The sequence below is a fragment of the Heterodontus francisci genome, chromosome 20 (genome assembly GCF_036365525.1).
Source record: "Heterodontus francisci isolate sHetFra1 chromosome 20, sHetFra1.hap1, whole genome shotgun sequence".
Taxonomy (NCBI): Eukaryota; Metazoa; Chordata; class Chondrichthyes; order Heterodontiformes; family Heterodontidae; genus Heterodontus; species Heterodontus francisci.
Window position 1 is genome coordinate 56,140,689 of NC_090390.1, and position 16,669 is coordinate 56,157,357.

The following is a 16,669-nucleotide window of genomic DNA, read 5'->3' on the forward strand; positions in this document are numbered from 1 at the left end:
CCTCCTGTTCCTGCACAGGTGGGATATTGTCCTACAATTGTGAAATGCCTTAGTACCTTTTCCTTTGTCAATTATGCCATATTGCTGAGAGAGTATAAGGATATGTTGTAACAAGCTCTTGCTGAGAACAAGTAGTAAAAAGAATAAAGTTAATGGAACTATTTATAATTTTGTTACTAGGCTCACATATAAAGATGTTGAAGTTTGAAAGCCGATTGGTCCAGGTACAACAAGCTTGTGACCCTAATGAATTTCCTGAAAACGAAGAAAAGCTTTTTGAACTGCAGGTTTTTCAGAAATTTCTTTTAAAGTTAAGGTAAGGTGCATCATTAGTATAATTAGTTAATTTTTTTAAAATCGCCATTATTGGCTCAATATTGATCTAAAATAATGAAGTCTGATTACTTTGTGAATAGGTTGAAAGCAGCTTTTCTGCCAAGAGGATGCATATAAGAAAAATGGTACAATATAAGTGCTTCATGAATCATGTCAAAAAAGATAAGAATGATGTTAAAAGAGGTCGAGCCGGTTTAGTGGTCTCATCATACCCAATCACAGTAGAGCAAATGGAATGATGAACTATGAAGCCAAAACATTGGAGTTTACACTTCCCTGAATTAAATTTCACCTGCCATTTTACTATTATTCTGAACATGCCAAAGTTATAATATTTCCACACAGTCAGTGTAGAAATATTACAAGCTTTATGCAAGTGCTTAAAGCTGCATAGACAGTTAACTGAACAACTCCTACTAGTTTTAGTCAGAGTTACTGCAATCCAGTAATTCCAATCGCAATATTGGAAGCACATACAAAATTCCAAATCAGAATGAATTTCCATTTTAAAATTTTAAATGATTATTTCACTACATGAACAAAAAAGTATTCTAACTTTTAAAATCAGTACTACTTCTGGCATTGAATAATGCTCAATTGTTATTTCCCCAGCTGTTTTCTTGTTTTGGATTTCCTCATATTATGCACCATTACCATTTTCAGTTGAGTAGATGCAGTATCTTCTCCTAGGTATCAGGGATGTGTGAAGAAATAATTGCCTCCTTATGTGTGGAGTCCATTCAAGGCTTCACATATATGTCCAGGATCGAAAATTTGTTCTACTGGGTTGCCCAACACAACCCTGTATCCTACTGCTCCATGCAGTTGCTGTTCGATGTGTTTCACTCTGCCTATATTGTGATTATTAATAATAGTTAAGAACACAAGAAAATAGAAAACAGCCCATTCAGCTTAGTCTATCACCTAGATCCTGTTTCATAACTCAATCCAACCAATTGCTTTATCCCTTGTGTACTAGCTGAATCAGGAATTGATCACATTCTCTTCTGAGTACTTCAACTAACCCAACATCCACTGCATTCTATTCTATAAGTCAATAATTCCAACAGTGAAGATGTAATTCCTTAAGTTAAGCTTAGAGAAATGAATGGAAATACATTGGCATTAAATTAATACCATATATATTTTTTTAAAGATTGCAAGGTGGATTGGCAAAAGAAGCAATTTTTTGTAATCTGCGAGTCCCAGACCAGTTTCAGAAATCGAAAGAGGAGATCAGTGTTGTTGTTCTCACAGGTACATATCTTATTTTCAAACTAACACAGTTATTTCATGATGTCTCGAAAGAACTCACTACTACAATTGTGTGTGCATGTAAGCAATAAGCGATGCTGATATCAGTTGTAACAGTTCACCAGTGCAAACTGAATTTAACTTATATGGCCATTCAAAAAATAACATAAATGTAATTTATTTCAGCAACATCCCATAATTATTATTATGCGACAGTTCTCATGCTGTGAATGAAATTTAAATAAGTATATAGTGCTTCGGGACAGTGCAAGAAGTTGCAGGCATTGGCTCGACTTACTTTTGTAACTTTATAAACTTTATCACAGAGACCTCAGACATGCTTATTGTTCATTTTTCTTCGAACACAATATTGCTGCTATTCAGTTTGGAAGACCTATTTTAGCTAGGTGTTTTAAAAACTGCTGGTGTGTTAAAAGTATTTTGGAAAAGGTATTTTAAGCACTTGCTACTCTTTAAAGTTATTGGGATAGAATGTCTGTGATGGTTCTCTCGATTGTCCTCAGTAACTTTGGTGGAAGATTCCTGGAAACTCTGCAGAAATGGCCTAAATGCCGTATGGTAGCTGGTCAGGAGAACCTCTGTGGAAATGATTGGTGATTGTCAAAAACAAGAGAGAGGATTGATACACAGTGGCAACTAGCATATTTGAAATTAACTAGTTGAAAGGAAACATGAAAGATCTCTGAGTGGTACACCATTTTGAAGACTTTACATTCACCTGTGGGTCCTAGGTTTGAATACAGCCCAGACGAACATAAATAGGCAGTCATAACCCAGTTACTAGTGATTGTCAGATCTTATGGTCTGTTTGAGTAAAAGAACAAAGAACAGTACAGCACAGGAACAGGCCATTCAGCCCTCCAAGCCTGCGCCGATCTTGATGCCTGCCTAAACTAAAACCTTCTGAACTTCTGAGGACCGTATCCCTCTATTCCCATCCTATTCATGTATTTGTCAAGATGCCTCTTAAACGTTGCTATCATACCTGCTTCCACCACCTCCCCCGGCAGCAAGTTCCAGGCACTCACCATCCTCTGTGTAAAGAATTGCCTCGCACATCCCCTCTAAACTTTGCCCCTCGCACCTTAAACCTATGTCCCCTAGTAACTGACTCTTACACCCTGGGAAAAAGCTTTTGACTCTCCACTCTGTCCATGCCGCTCATAACTTTGTAAACCTCTATCATGTCGCCCCTCCACCCCCATCGTTCCAGTGAAAACAATCCGAGTTTATCCAGCCTCTCTTCATAGCTAATGCCCTCCAGACCAGGCAACATCCTGGTAAACCTCTTCTGTACCCTCTCCAAAGCCTCCATGTCCTTCTGGTAGTGTGGCGACCAGAATTGCAATATTCCAAGTGTGGCCTAACTAAGGTTCTGTACAGCTGCAGCATAACTTGCCAATTTTTATACTCTATGCCCCGACCGATGAAGGCAAGCATGCCGTATGCCTTCTTGACTACCTTATCCACATGTGTTGCCACTTTCAGTGACCTGTGGACCTTTATGCCCAGATCTCTCTGCCTGTCAATACTCCTAAAGGTTCTGCCATTTACTGTATACTTCCCACCTGTATTAGATCTTCCAAAATGCATTACCTCACATTTGTCCAGATTAAACTCCATCTGCCATTTCTCCGTCCAAGTCTCCAACCGATCTATATCCTGCTGTATCCTCTGACAGTCCTCATCACTATCCGCAACTCCACCAACCTTTGTGTCGTCCGCAAACTTACTAATCAGACCAGCTACATTTTCTTCCAAATCATTTATATATACTGCAAACAGCAAAGGTCCCAGCACTGATCCCTGCGGAACACCACTAGTCACAGCCCTCCATTCAGAAAAGCACCCTTCCCCTGCTACCCTCTGTGTTCTATGACCGAGCCAGTTCTGTATCCATCTTGCCAGCTCACCTCTGATCCCGTGTAACTTCACCTTTTGTACCAGTTGCCATGAGGGACCTTGTCAAAGTCCATATAGACAACATCCACTGCCCTTCCTTCATCAATCATCTTTGTCACTTCCTCAAAAAACTCAATCAAGTTAGTGAGACACGACCTCCCCTTCACAAAACCATGCTGCCTCTCGCTAATAAGCCTCTCGCTAATAAGTTCATTTGTTTCCAAATGGGAGTAAATCCTGTCCCGAAGAATCCTCTCTAATAATTTGCCTACCACTGACGTAAGGCTCACCGGCCTATAATTTCCTGGATTATCCTTGTTACCCTTTTTAAACAAAGGAACAACATTGGCTATTCTCCAGTTCTCTCAGACCTCACCTGTAGCCAAGGAGGATACAAAGATTTCTGTCAAGGCCTCAGCAATTCCTTCCCTTGTCTCCCTTAGTATTCTGGGATAGATCCCATCAGGACCTTAATGCTTTGCAAGACGCCCAACACCTCCTCCTTGTTGATAATGACATGACCCAGACTATCTACACTCTAGATACACTCTACTCCCTAGACTCATCATCCACCAAGTCCTTCTCTTTGGTGAATACTGATGCAAAGTACTCATTTAGTACCTTGCCCATTTCCTCTGGCTCCACACATAGTTTCCCTCCTCTGTCCTTGAGTGGGCCAACCCTTTCCCTGGTTACCCTCTTGCTCTTTATATATGTGTAAAAAGCCTTGGGATTTTCCTTAATCCTGTTTGCCAATGACTTTTCATGACCTCTTTTAGCCCTCCTGACTCCTTGCTTAAGTTCCTTCCTACTTTCTTTATATTCCTCAAGGGCTTTGTCCGTTCCCAGCCTTCTAGCCCTTACAAATGCTTCCTTTTTCTTTTTGACAGGCTCACAATATCCCTCTTTATTCAAGGTTCCCGAAACTTGCCAAACTTATCCTTCTTCCTCACAGGAACATGCCGGTCCTGGATTCTAATCAACTGACGTTTGAAAGACTCCCACATGTCAGATGTTGATTTACCCTCAAACAGCCACCCCCAATGTAAATTCTTTAGTTCCTGCCAAATATTGTTGTAATTAGCCTTCCCCCAATTTAGCACCTTCACCCGAGGACTACTCTTATCCTTATCCACCAGTATCTTAAAACTCACGGAATATTGGTCACTGTTCCCGAAATGCTCCCCTACTGAGACTTCGACCACTTGGCTGGGCTCATTCCCCAATACCAGGTCTGGTACAGCCCCTTCCCTAGTTGGACTATCTACATATTGTTTCAAGAAGCCCTCCTGGATGCTCCTTACAAATTCTGCCCCATCCAAGCCCCTCGCACTAAGTGAGTCCCAGTCAATATAGGGGAAGTTAAAATCACCCACCACTACAACCCTGTTTTACATCTTTCCAAAATTTGTCTACATATCTGCTCCTCTACCTCCCGCTGGCTGTTGGGAGGCCTGTAGTAAACCCCAACATCGTGACTGCACACTTCCTATTCCTGAGCTCCACCCATATTGCCGCGCTGCATGACCCCTCCGAGGTGCCCACCCGCAGTACAACTGTGATATTCTCCTTAACCAGTAGTGCAACTCCCCCACCCCTTTTACATCCCCCTCTATCCTGCCTGAAGCTTCAAAATCCCGGAACATTTAGCTGCCAGTCCTGTCCTTCCCTCAACCAAGTCTCTGTAATAGCAACAACATCATAGTTCCAAGTACCTTTGATTGTAAAACTTTTGATTTAGTGCTAATTTCTCAAAAATTAGAATAGCAAAGATGTCCAAAGAGAATATCAATAAATGGGGAGAGAGTAAAAGGAAGTAATTTAAAATGTAACATTTCAACCTTAGGTTAAAATGTTCCCACTGCACAAAAGACCAAAAAGACCAATCAGCCTTATATATTTCAAGTGCAAGATAATAAATTCATATACATAAATGCAAATATACAGAATTAACAAGGAAACTTGAAGCACATTCTCTTCAAACTATACTGAACTAAATCTTTACAATAGTCATTCAATATATTTACCTTTATTTTAAGACAGGAACTTCAAGTGCTACTGCCCTGTGAGGCATGAATCAAACAGTTTTACTGTAGATTTCTCCTGCTAACAGCGGTTCTATTTTCTGATATACACATGCGGTGGAGATCTCCATGATATGAGTGCAAATTCCTAAAATAAACCCTTATATTTTTACTGGTACTGTGTAGCTTTTACAGAAAGTAGCTTAACTGCTTACTAAAAATCTTGTTCAGTAGCTGGAATGAAGACCACACAGTTGCGAATGGATATGTATTTTAAATTAAGTATAAATAACATAGAATTTACAGCACAGAAACAGGCCATTCGGCCCAACTGGTCTATGCTTGTGTTAATGCTCCGCACGAACCTCCTCCCACCCTTCTTCATCTCACACTATCTGTAAATCCTTCTATTCCTTTCTCCTTCATGTACTTATCTAGCTTTCCTTAAAGGCATCTATGCTATTCACCTCAACTACTCCATAAATTCCCTCTTAGAATTCTATAGTCTATGGAAAAGTTCTCCCGACAATGTATTTCTCTAGCTTGCCTTTTCCTCCTTTGTATCTCCCAGTGTTCTGTTGTATATTTAGACTAAGAAAGGCATATTAGGCTCAAACATGCTTGCCCCATTCTTTGCTGGACTCTTCCCCAAGTACTAAGCCATCCTCACTATGCCCCTTGGGAGAGAAAATAACAAAAACTTACAGCCAATTCAAAACTCAGCTGTCATATTTCTCTTTGACCTCCTTGTAGGCAATTGGACAAGGTTGAGGAGGTCCCCAACCTGTTAGTTATCGTCCATAATCTTACCTTCCTTCTGCCTTGAATGCTTAATTTTTCGAAATGTATATATTGCCTTTTCGAAAGACTTCAAGGTATCAGTCCTCACTATCGCCTCCGCAGTTCCATTCCACAGGCCAATCACACTTTACAGAAAATCAAAACTTCCGCACATCTAACTGTACTCTTTGCTTCCTTGCTTTAAATTGGTAACCATTGGTTCAACCTGAAGTAACCTATTCATCCAGCATATGTTATTGCTACCCTTAATAATTTTAAATATCTGAATCAGGCCCTCCCTTATGTTTCTGCCTCTCCAGTGAATCCAAGCTCAAAGCATGATGTCTACCTTCATAGCTGAAGGCCAAGTCAGTTACATGAAAACTTTGTGCAGATGATTGTAAATCTGTATCACCAATAGTTGCAGATCACCATAGAAAATAGGACATTTCAAAAACAGTGGATAGAAAGTTATATTAAGGCTCCACATTTTAGTATAGTTTTCTTTGATGTATATTCCTTCCATTAGGTAGATTCACACTATTTCTCGTGATTCTATATTCAGCTTATATCCCACATCTTCTATTACTTATATTGTGAAAAGTGTTGTCTGCCTGCTGATTCCTCACAGTCTCTTCTTGTTGTGTGTTTCATATTTTTGAATTATCTGTCAGAAGCAGACTTGTGTGTTTCATATTTTTGAATTATCTGTCAGAAGCAGACTTAGGCAGATGTTTTCACGCTGAAATTGGTCTTCGCTAGTAGTGCAAAACAGGCGACAGTGAATCGACAACCTGTTTAAAACCACTTCCAATTTTCTTCTCCATTGACATCAATAGAAAAGAAAATCAAGTGTGGTGTGAAACAGGCTGCCAATTTGCAATCGCCCATTTCACATTACTGGCGAAGACCAGTTTCATCCCCTTATATGGTATCCCCTGTTACATAATATAATTGGAACAGATCTCCATGATGTCATTGATATGGACAGAGGAACAGATGTAAGAATCAAATAATATAATGACAGCCGTCTGATATGTTTTCGACCTACAGCATGAACAAGACATTCACCATGCCCCGAATGCAAGTGGGTCGCACAAAGCAGGCTGGAAGCCAATGCATAACTTGTGCTAGGCTCATTAGTTACACAACTTTAATTTAAAACATAAATGGGAGCTGAAAGGGAGGCTGCCTTTAATTTTTTTTTTAAGTGTTATGTATCTTTGCCTTTCCCCATCCCATGAGAGAAACTGCTAGGTGCATAACAGACAGCTAGAAGTTCTTTACTGGTTGCTGACTTCCAATAATATGACCCTGGCACACCTGGTGCATTATGACTGATGTGCCCAGAGTGTTTGTAAATGATATAAATGAGACGAGCTTGTGTCATTGCATTTTGTCAACTCTTGCATGCGCAGATGCTTGGAACTCCTTAACAATGCCAGCATTATTGGCATTGCATGGCAACCAAATTACTGGTCCCTTGCTGTCACTGCTTTTAACTTCATTATATCACTGAAGCAAAAATTCACACACTGTCTGCCTTTAAGCTACCTTGTCTGGAAGAATTAATAGCAACAAACAATGATTGGCATGCACCACTAACTCTACATGCACTTTACTGAGGAACATTAGGTTTGTAGAAATTCAGATGAATGTACCATCCTTTTAATTCTGCATTATAATTATATAAGTGGTTTTGGGGGAGGGTGAACTAGAGAAATAATTTCACTTCTTCACCAGGATTGAAACTGACCTTGTTCCATGGAATGGAACTAGTGAAACTATGAATTTAATGCTTGATACATCTATTAATGAATCTAAAATGGGTTGATCTCATAGTTATTTTGAGGGTTTGTTCGACTGAGGCAAACAAAAACAGTTTCTCAATTCATCAAGTTTGAGTAAAAATGAATTAAATGTTTCTATTCTAATGAAAGGTTATCGACCTGAAACATTGGGTTGTTTTTTCCCAGGCCCAGGGTGGCAGGCTAGGGTGAGGTGGCGTGGGACTGGGAAAATAGCAGGGAGTCATGTTGGGATGGCTCCCTGATGCATTCCTGCAGCAGGAGAAGTTTCCTGGGGGAGGGCCAGCATGCAGGTCTGCACAACAGAGCCAATTGAAGTAATTAAGACCCATCATTAAGAACGATTTTTGGTGCTCGCTAGCATTTTTGCCTGTGGTAGAGTGCCCCTCCCTGTCATGTGCTGAGGCCACCAGTTTAATGGAAGCGGCCTTCCTGTGGCAGTCTGGGAGGGCCATCGGAGACCGAGGCTCCACCCTCCCAAAAGTGGGCTACCGGCACGAAAGGCCGCCCTTGCAGCCCCAATGTGCAATCTGGTGTGGTTTCCACTCAAATCCGAAGGCCCAGCTTGCTAGGTCCCTCTGAAATTTTATTTGAAACTTACCCTCTTGATCTCCCATCTGCCCACCTCTCCTGGTGGGGCTGCCGAGGCTTCAGAGCTGCTGGCCCTGTGATTGAACTGGTTGTGTCGGGGGTGGCAAGCTTGGAGGCGGCCAGTTAGGAGGTCCCCTCTAGGAATATCGCTGTGCTGGCCTCACTGCCAGCAAGCGTGGGCTCAGGACCCTTATTTGGTCCCAATATTGGGGTTCTGAAGCCATCAGGAAAATCCTGCCCATTAACTCTGTTTCTCACTCCACAGATGCTACCTGACTTGGTGAGCATTCCCAGCATTTTCTGTTTTTGTTTCTGATTTGCAGCATCTGCTGTAAATTGCTTTTTTAAAAAAAAATTTATTTTTCTGTTTGGGCTGAACTTTACTGGCCCCTCGACGCCACGGGTCGCGGTGCGGGGCGAGGCCCATCTTGACCCACGACATCGAGAAGGGCCCACCACATATTACCAGCGGCGGGGGACCTCAGTGCAGCGCCGCCCCCCCTGGGCCGTCATGCAGCGGGCCCGTCATCTACATGTTCAAATGATCCTAACTGAGATGCTGATAAACTTACCTGCAGGCGGGGCAGCCGTCCCATGCCGATTTCACAACCACCGTTTGTCCCTCGTGTGCCTTCGGAACTCCATATGGTGGGCAGGAGGGAGGAATAAAATTCTCAGGGCGGCAGGGATGGGGGATCAGTGAAATCAATTTTTATTGGTTGTGTGAATGGTGGGAAGGGGTTGAAGGGCAAATGATTGAAGGGTGGTGGCGAAAGTGCAGGTAGGGAATAGCGTTTTTTGTCAATCAGGGCCAATTAAAAGATCGTCGGGGGGGCATTGGGGAAGGGCCTCAATAACATAAGTGTTTATTTAATAAAAATCCTTTGTAAATTTAAATCTGTGTTAAGGGTTTAAAGCCCTTTAAAAATGGCATTGGCGCCTGCGCAGTAGCGCAGGATACTGTTGCCGGTGACGCGGCAGCTGCCCCTCTACGTCATCAGGGGTGGCTGCTCTGCCTCCTCTATTTAAATGAGCCCCCACACATAATATTGCAGGACTCAATGACGGCGCTTCCGCGCGGGATGCATGCTGCTATCAGAGTGCGACGCCGTGAACTGCAGCACACTTATAAAATTTGCCCCTTGTCTCAGATTTGATTTAGATCTTTGCTACACTTTATGTTTATTGCTGTAAAGCATCACAGTTCTGTGACTACCCCAATATTCAGTCTGCTTGCAATCAAATTTGTTGACAGAGCTGATTATATTTTAGGAAAAGGAGTATTCTGTATGGACCTGAGGAACTGGAAGGGCAAAATATACCCCCAGGACAACTGCTGGTTGCTGCAGATACCAGAGACTACAGAATTGATTATGAACACCTCAATCAAACAAGTTGCTGATCCAGTTCAGACAATTAAGGTAAGGTTTAAGTAGTACCAGCATGTAAAAGCTGCCATATGTGTATTATGTCATGTTCATGTTTTGCTCTTACATCAAACTCTATTAGCCATTTTTATACTGTCCTTGATGTTGTTGTGCACCTTTAAGTAGGTGTGGTAACATTTTCAGTACACCTTGCTAGAGAGGAAATGATGTAACATACCATGTGACTGAGTCTCATTTTCAGTTTGCTGCTGATCACCAAACAGATCAGACATGGACAGGTGTTTTCTTGTAATGTAATGTTATGCTACTACCCTTTATAAAGGAACCCACTATTTAAGTGTTAACTGACCCCTAATGTGTGGTTTAGTTGCCTTGATGTTTGAAGTCCTGGTAAGCACAAGGAAAAGAAAACACAACACCTGATGCCAGTGCCTGATGTGCACATATCTTTCGTACCAGATTTGTTCAGGCCAGCTGCGTTGATGACCTGGATACTGAAATTCTGTGAGGGTGGACCTGATAATGGGGAAGCCTGAAATTGAGTTAGAACCCAGATCCTCCAGATTTCTGCCTGCTCAAAAAGCACTGTAAATTCCAGTGGGATGCCGGGTGGGGGGTGGAGGGGGGGTGGTGGTGGTGCGGGAGGGGTGTGGGTCGGGCGTGGTGGCTGGCCTGGGAATGGAAGGGAAAGAGGTGGAGAGGTTTAGGGATGTGATCCAGAGTTTAGGGTTGAAGTTACTGAAGGGTCAACATGCTGTGGTGAGACGAAAGAAGGATGATCGAAAGGCTGAATTCAGAAGAACAGAGTGCTGAATAGAAATTATAAGGCTAGATAAAATGGGGCAAGGCCGTGGAGAGATTTTAAATTTAGTACCTTGGCGAATGACAGTAATAGACATGTGGGACATCAGTGGTAACGTTACCAGAATCATCCACATGGATACATTTTCTAAAAGGTCACATTAAATTGCAATGCCTCAAAAAACTGAACCCATTATGCAAAGGTAATAGACAGCATTGTTTGCAGTTCGTTTTTGCATCTTTGCCTATTTGCAACTTGTACTTTCTAACATCATTCTGGGGTTTTTTTGGATTACACTATCAGTTTAGCTTAGTGCCTTTTGCCTCTGTGTCAGAAGATTGTGGGGTCGAAGCCCCTCTCCAAGACATGGGCACAATCAGTGCAGCATTAGGGAGTGCTTTCTTTAAGATAAGACATTAAACTTGAAGTCGTGTAGGCCTGTTTCAGGGATTTGGCTGCTGCCTTAGCTAACATTCATCCCTCAAGCTACACTGTCAAAACTAATTAGCTGATCATTCATCTCAATGCTGTGCATGGGATGTTGGTGTGCATAAATTGGGTGTTGCATTTGCAGTGATTGCACTTCAAAAAACAGTAACTGCACTTCAAAAGCAATCCATGGGTGCCCCAAAGATGTGAAAAATGCAAATTTTTTCTTATCTATCATTAACAAAGTTCAGCAACTCACATCCAGGCTGCATAGCACCAGCATTGATTTTCATGAACCCATCAAGAAAAGCAGAGAGGCTATTATTCGGAAAATGGTTTAAAAGCACTGTGAGAAGCCATTGCTTGAGGATTCAGATTTATTTATTTAGAGATACATGGTCATTAAATATAATTTTGGAAAAATGAGGAGACATTTTCTGCTTCTGTCTTTCTTAGCTTCTGCGTTTCTACCTCTTAAAATGAATGGGGGGAGATCATAAGCCGAAGAACCCAGAAAAAAATCCAACTATGATGATTAAGCCAGGTTGTAACTTATTTAAGAAGTATGAGAATGACCATTGGTGTAAGTACATTCTGATTGGTTGCTTTATGCCTACCATTTTGATGACATGAATCTGACCAAAGGATTCTCTGCAAACTAAGGATAGGTGCTGCTCATTAAGGAGGAAATTATACTTCCTGATATTTTTAATGCACATATTTGACTTGGGGTATGATAGCATAGCAGTAATGGCTGGATGAGCAATCCAGAGCTGTAAAGCCAAATTCAGTGAATCGAATCATTTGTGGCTCACTTACAGATGGTTAAGAAAAACTCAACTGATTCATTAACTTCTTTCAGGGAATTCAGGGAACTTGCCACTTTTACCCAGTATGACATACACATGACTCCAGTTCACACTATATCGTAGCCTCTTAATACCTTCTAAAGTGATCTAATATGCTACTCAATTGTAAAATGACAATTATTATAGAAGTCCCACTACATTCTTAGGGCAGCTAGGGATGGGCAATAAATATGGTCTTGCCAGCATCAACCGCATCCTGGGAACATATAAAAATTCTCAGTCATAGGTCAACTATGAAATCTATCATGATAAAGTAAAAACAGTACATTCATGTACCAACACACTGCTGAGTTAGAGGAGGGCTTTCATTTATGCAGCATCTTTCACATTCTCAAGATGTCCTTAAGCAGTTCACAACTAATGAAACACTTTTGAAGTGTTGTTACAGTTGTAATGTAGCGAATTGTGGCAGTCAGTTTGAACCCAGCAAGGTCCTACAAACCAGATAAATGAATAGGTAATCGGTTTTGGTGGTGTTGGTTGGCATCTAAATATTGGTCAGGACACCGGGTGGACAAGATTTATCATTTATTAAGTGCATAGAAACTTTACTTATTACCTTGCAAATATAAAGGCACTTACATTTATTATTCAGTTACAAATACACTGCAAACTACAATCGTACAGGTACATCATGAGGAATTTTGTTTAATATTGATACATTTGTATTTAAATTATTATAATTTTTCTGACAGAATAGACAAGCGAATATAAGTAATGTTTAGAAATTTATAATTATGCGACATAAGAGCTAAAGCACAATTCAATCAAAATTACTTCTTTAAAAATCTGGATGAATTGTTTGTCTTAGATTAGAGAAGTTTAGGTTGCCGATATTTAACATATTTACAGTTGTTGAGAGGAAGTATTACTGTAATTACCATATATACATGTAAAGAGCCTTGATCACAATAACATAATCTCACATACATATGCTGCCAAAGTCATACTGAAAGAGGAAGTAGTTGAGACATAGGATGGACTGAAAATTGATAAAGAGGAGGTATTCGAAAGGCTGGCTGTACTTAAAGTTGATAAGTCACCAGGACTGGATCAGAATCATCCGAAGATACTGAGGGAAGTAAGGGTGGAAATTGTGGAGGCATTAGCCATAATCTTCCAATCTTCCATAGATACAGGGGTGGTGCCAGAAAGCTGGAGAATTCCAAATGTTACAGCCCTGTTCAAAAACGGGTGTAAGGATAAGTCCAGTAACTACAGACCAGTCAGTTTAACCTCAGTGATGGGAAAGCTTTTAGAAATGATAATCTGGGACAAAATTAATAGTCACTTCGAAAAATGTGGACTAATTAAGGAAAGCCAGCACAGATTTTTTTTTAAGGGCAATTCATGTTTGACTAATATGATTGAGTTTTTTAATGAGGTAATGCTGTTGATGTGACGTACATGGACTTCCAAATAGCATTCACTAAAAGTGCCACGTAATAATCTTGTCAGCTAAGTTGAAGTCCGTGAAATAAAAGGAACAGTGGCAATGTGCATACAAAATTGGCTGAGCGAAAGGAAACAGAGTAGTGGTGAACAATTGTTTTTCAGACACGAGGAAGGTTCCCCTGGGGTCAGTATCAGGACCATTGCTTTTCTCGACCTATGCTAATGACTTAGTCTTGGGTATGCAAGGCATAATTTCAAAATTTGCAATTGACACAAAACTTGGAAGTATTGTGAACTGTAAGGTGGATAGTGATGGCCATCGTCAACTTATATTTATATAGCGCCTTTAACGTAATAAAACATTGCAAGGCGCTTCACAGGAGTCACAAAAGGAGATATTAGGTCAGCTGACCAAAAGCTTGGTAGGTAGGTTTTAAGGAGTGTCTTAAAGGAGGAAAGCAAGGTGGCGAGGCGGAGAGGTGTAGGGAGGGTATTCCAGAGTTTGGGGCCGAGGCAACAGAAGGTGCGGCTACTAATGGTGGAGCGATTAAAATCGGGGATGCACAAGAGGCCAGAATTAGAGGAGCGGTTGTGGGGCTGGAGTAGATTACAGAGATAGGGAGGGGCAAGGCCATGGAGGGCTTTGAAAACAAGGATGAGAATTTTAAAATCTAAATGTTGCTTCACTGGGAACCATTATAGGTCAGCAGCACAGGGGTGATTGGGGAATGGGGGTTTGGTGTGAGTTAACACACGGTCAGCAGAGTTTTGGATGATCTCAAATTTATGGAGATATGGGAGACCAGTCAGGAGTGCGTTGGAGTAGTCAGGTCTAAAGGTAAAGAAGGCATGAATGGGCGTTGCAGCAGCAGATGAGTTGAGGCAGGGGCAAAGTCCGTGATGTTATGGAGATGGAAATAGGCAGCCTTTAGGGATGGCATGAATATGAGGTCAGAAGCTCATCTCAGGTTCAAATTTGACACCAAGGTTGTGAACAGATTGTCTTAATCTCAGACTGTTGCCAGGGAGAGGGATGGAGTGGTAGCTAGGGAACAGAGTGGGGACCAAAAAAATGGCTTCAGTTCCCAATATTTAATTTGAGGAAATATCCGTTCATTCAGTACTGGATGTCAGATAATCTAGCAACACTGGAGGAGTACAGAGAAGTGGTGGGGAGGTAGAGCTGAGTGTCATAGAGTCATACAGCACCGAAACAGGCCCTTCAGCCCAACGAGTCCATGCCAACCATCAACTACCCATTTATACTAATCCTACATTAATCCCATTTCCCTCATACATCCTCACCTTCCCATACCACCTACCTACACTAGGGACAATTTACAATGGCCAATTTACCTATCAACCTGCAAGTCTTTGGCATGTGGGAGGAAACTGGAGCACCCAGAGGAAACCCATACGGTCACAGGGAGAACTTGCAAACTCTGCACAGGCAGTACCCAGAACCGAACCCGGGTTGCTGGAGCTGTGATGCTGCGGTGTTAACCACTGCGCCACTGTGTCGTCAGCTTAAATGTGAAGACTAAAACTGTGCTTTCGAATGAAATCGCTGATGGGCAACCTGTAGATGAGAAATAGGAGGGTGCCAAGGGTAGGTCCTTGGGGGACACCAGAGGTAACAGTGCAGGAGCAGGAAGAGAAGAGATTGCAAGTGATTCTCTGGTTACGATTAGATAGATGAGAATGGAACCAGATGAGAGCAGGCCCACACAGCTGGATGACAGTGGGGGAGATGTTGGGGGAGGTTGGTGTGGTCGACCATGTCAAAGGCTGCAGACAGGTCGAGAAGAATGAGGAGGGATGTTGTTAGTGACTTTGGTAACAGTTGTTTTGGTATCCTGGCAGGGGCGGAAACCTGATTGGAGAGATACAAACATGGAGTTCCGGGAAAGGTGGGAATGGATTTGGAAGGCAACAATACGTTCAAGGACTTTGGGGAGGAAAGGGAGGTTGAAGATGGGACGGTAGTTTGCAAGGACAGTGGGGTCAAGGGTTTTCTTTTTTTTGAGGAGAGAGGTGATGACGGTAGATTTAAAGGAGAGAGTGACAGCACCTGAGGAGAGAGAACCGTTTATAATATCAGCTAACATGGGGACCAGGAGGGAGAGTTGGCTGATCAGTTTAGTGGGAATAGGATCAAGGGAACAGGAGGTGGGTACCAGGGATCAGATGAGGTCAGAGATGGCAGGAGTGGATATAGGAGAGAATATAGAGAAAGATGCGAGTTCAGGACCAGGGCAGTGGGGAGCAATATAGGAAGTTGGCCAGGTGGGCAAGTGGAAGGGAGGGACACGGCAGAGGCAGCTGATCAGATGGTCTTGATTTTCGTGACAACGAAGTGCAAGAGCTCCTCGCACTTATTGTTGGAGATGAGGGTGGAGGGGACAGGGGAGAGAGGTGTAAGAAGACGGTTTGCAGTAGAGAAAAGAAGCTGGAGGTTATCTTTGCATTCCAAGATGATCCTGGATTAGTGAGCAGTTTTAGCACACGAGAGCAGGGCCTGATAGTGCTTTAAGTGATCCAACCAGGTCTGACAGTGGATGGCTAAACCAAGTTTAGTTTAGTTTAGTTTAGTTTAGAGATACAGCACTGAAACAGGCCCTTCGGCCCACCGAGTCTGTGCCGACCATCAACCACCCACTTATACTAAGTTGTCTGCCACATCCTTTCAAGACTGCACCCCTTGGACTTAAGAGAGTGAAGATGAAGGCTGTACCAGGGGAATGGTCAGGGGAAGAGAGACTGATCTTTTATTGGCGACTAGGGCATCAAAGGTAGAGGTGTGGTTGAGCAAATCAGTAGTGGCAGAAATGTTGTTGCGAATGGAGAGCCAAAGGCTAGTCAGCTGAGATTTTGAAATTGCATTTGTAAATGAATAGGGGCATAGTTTTTTTCCAGGGACGGACACAATGAGATAGGGTTGGAGTGTGGAAGGGGAATGTGGGTGGAGAGCGATACAAGGAAGTGATCAGACATGGCATTATCTGTAATTGATACAATGGGGTGAGCAAGACCACGTGAGATGGTGAGGTTGAGGGGGTGGCCATGAATA

The 16,669-nt window shown here is 42.2% G+C and overlaps 1 protein-coding gene across 1 annotated transcript in view; it reads left to right on the plus strand.

The window, feature by feature from the left end:
- The window catches only part of si:zfos-911d5.4 (uncharacterized), a 286,271-nt gene that overhangs the window by 28,390 nt on the left and 241,212 nt on the right, over window positions 1-16,669 (plus strand). Inside the window, exons 2-4 of the mRNA XM_068053354.1 lie at window positions 181-316; window positions 1,493-1,593; window positions 9,989-10,137. Coding sequence (XP_067909455.1) covers window positions 195-316; window positions 1,493-1,593; window positions 9,989-10,137 — 372 coding nt within the window. The 5' untranslated portion in view covers window positions 181-194. The remainder of the gene's footprint in view (window positions 1-180; window positions 317-1,492; window positions 1,594-9,988; window positions 10,138-16,669) is intronic.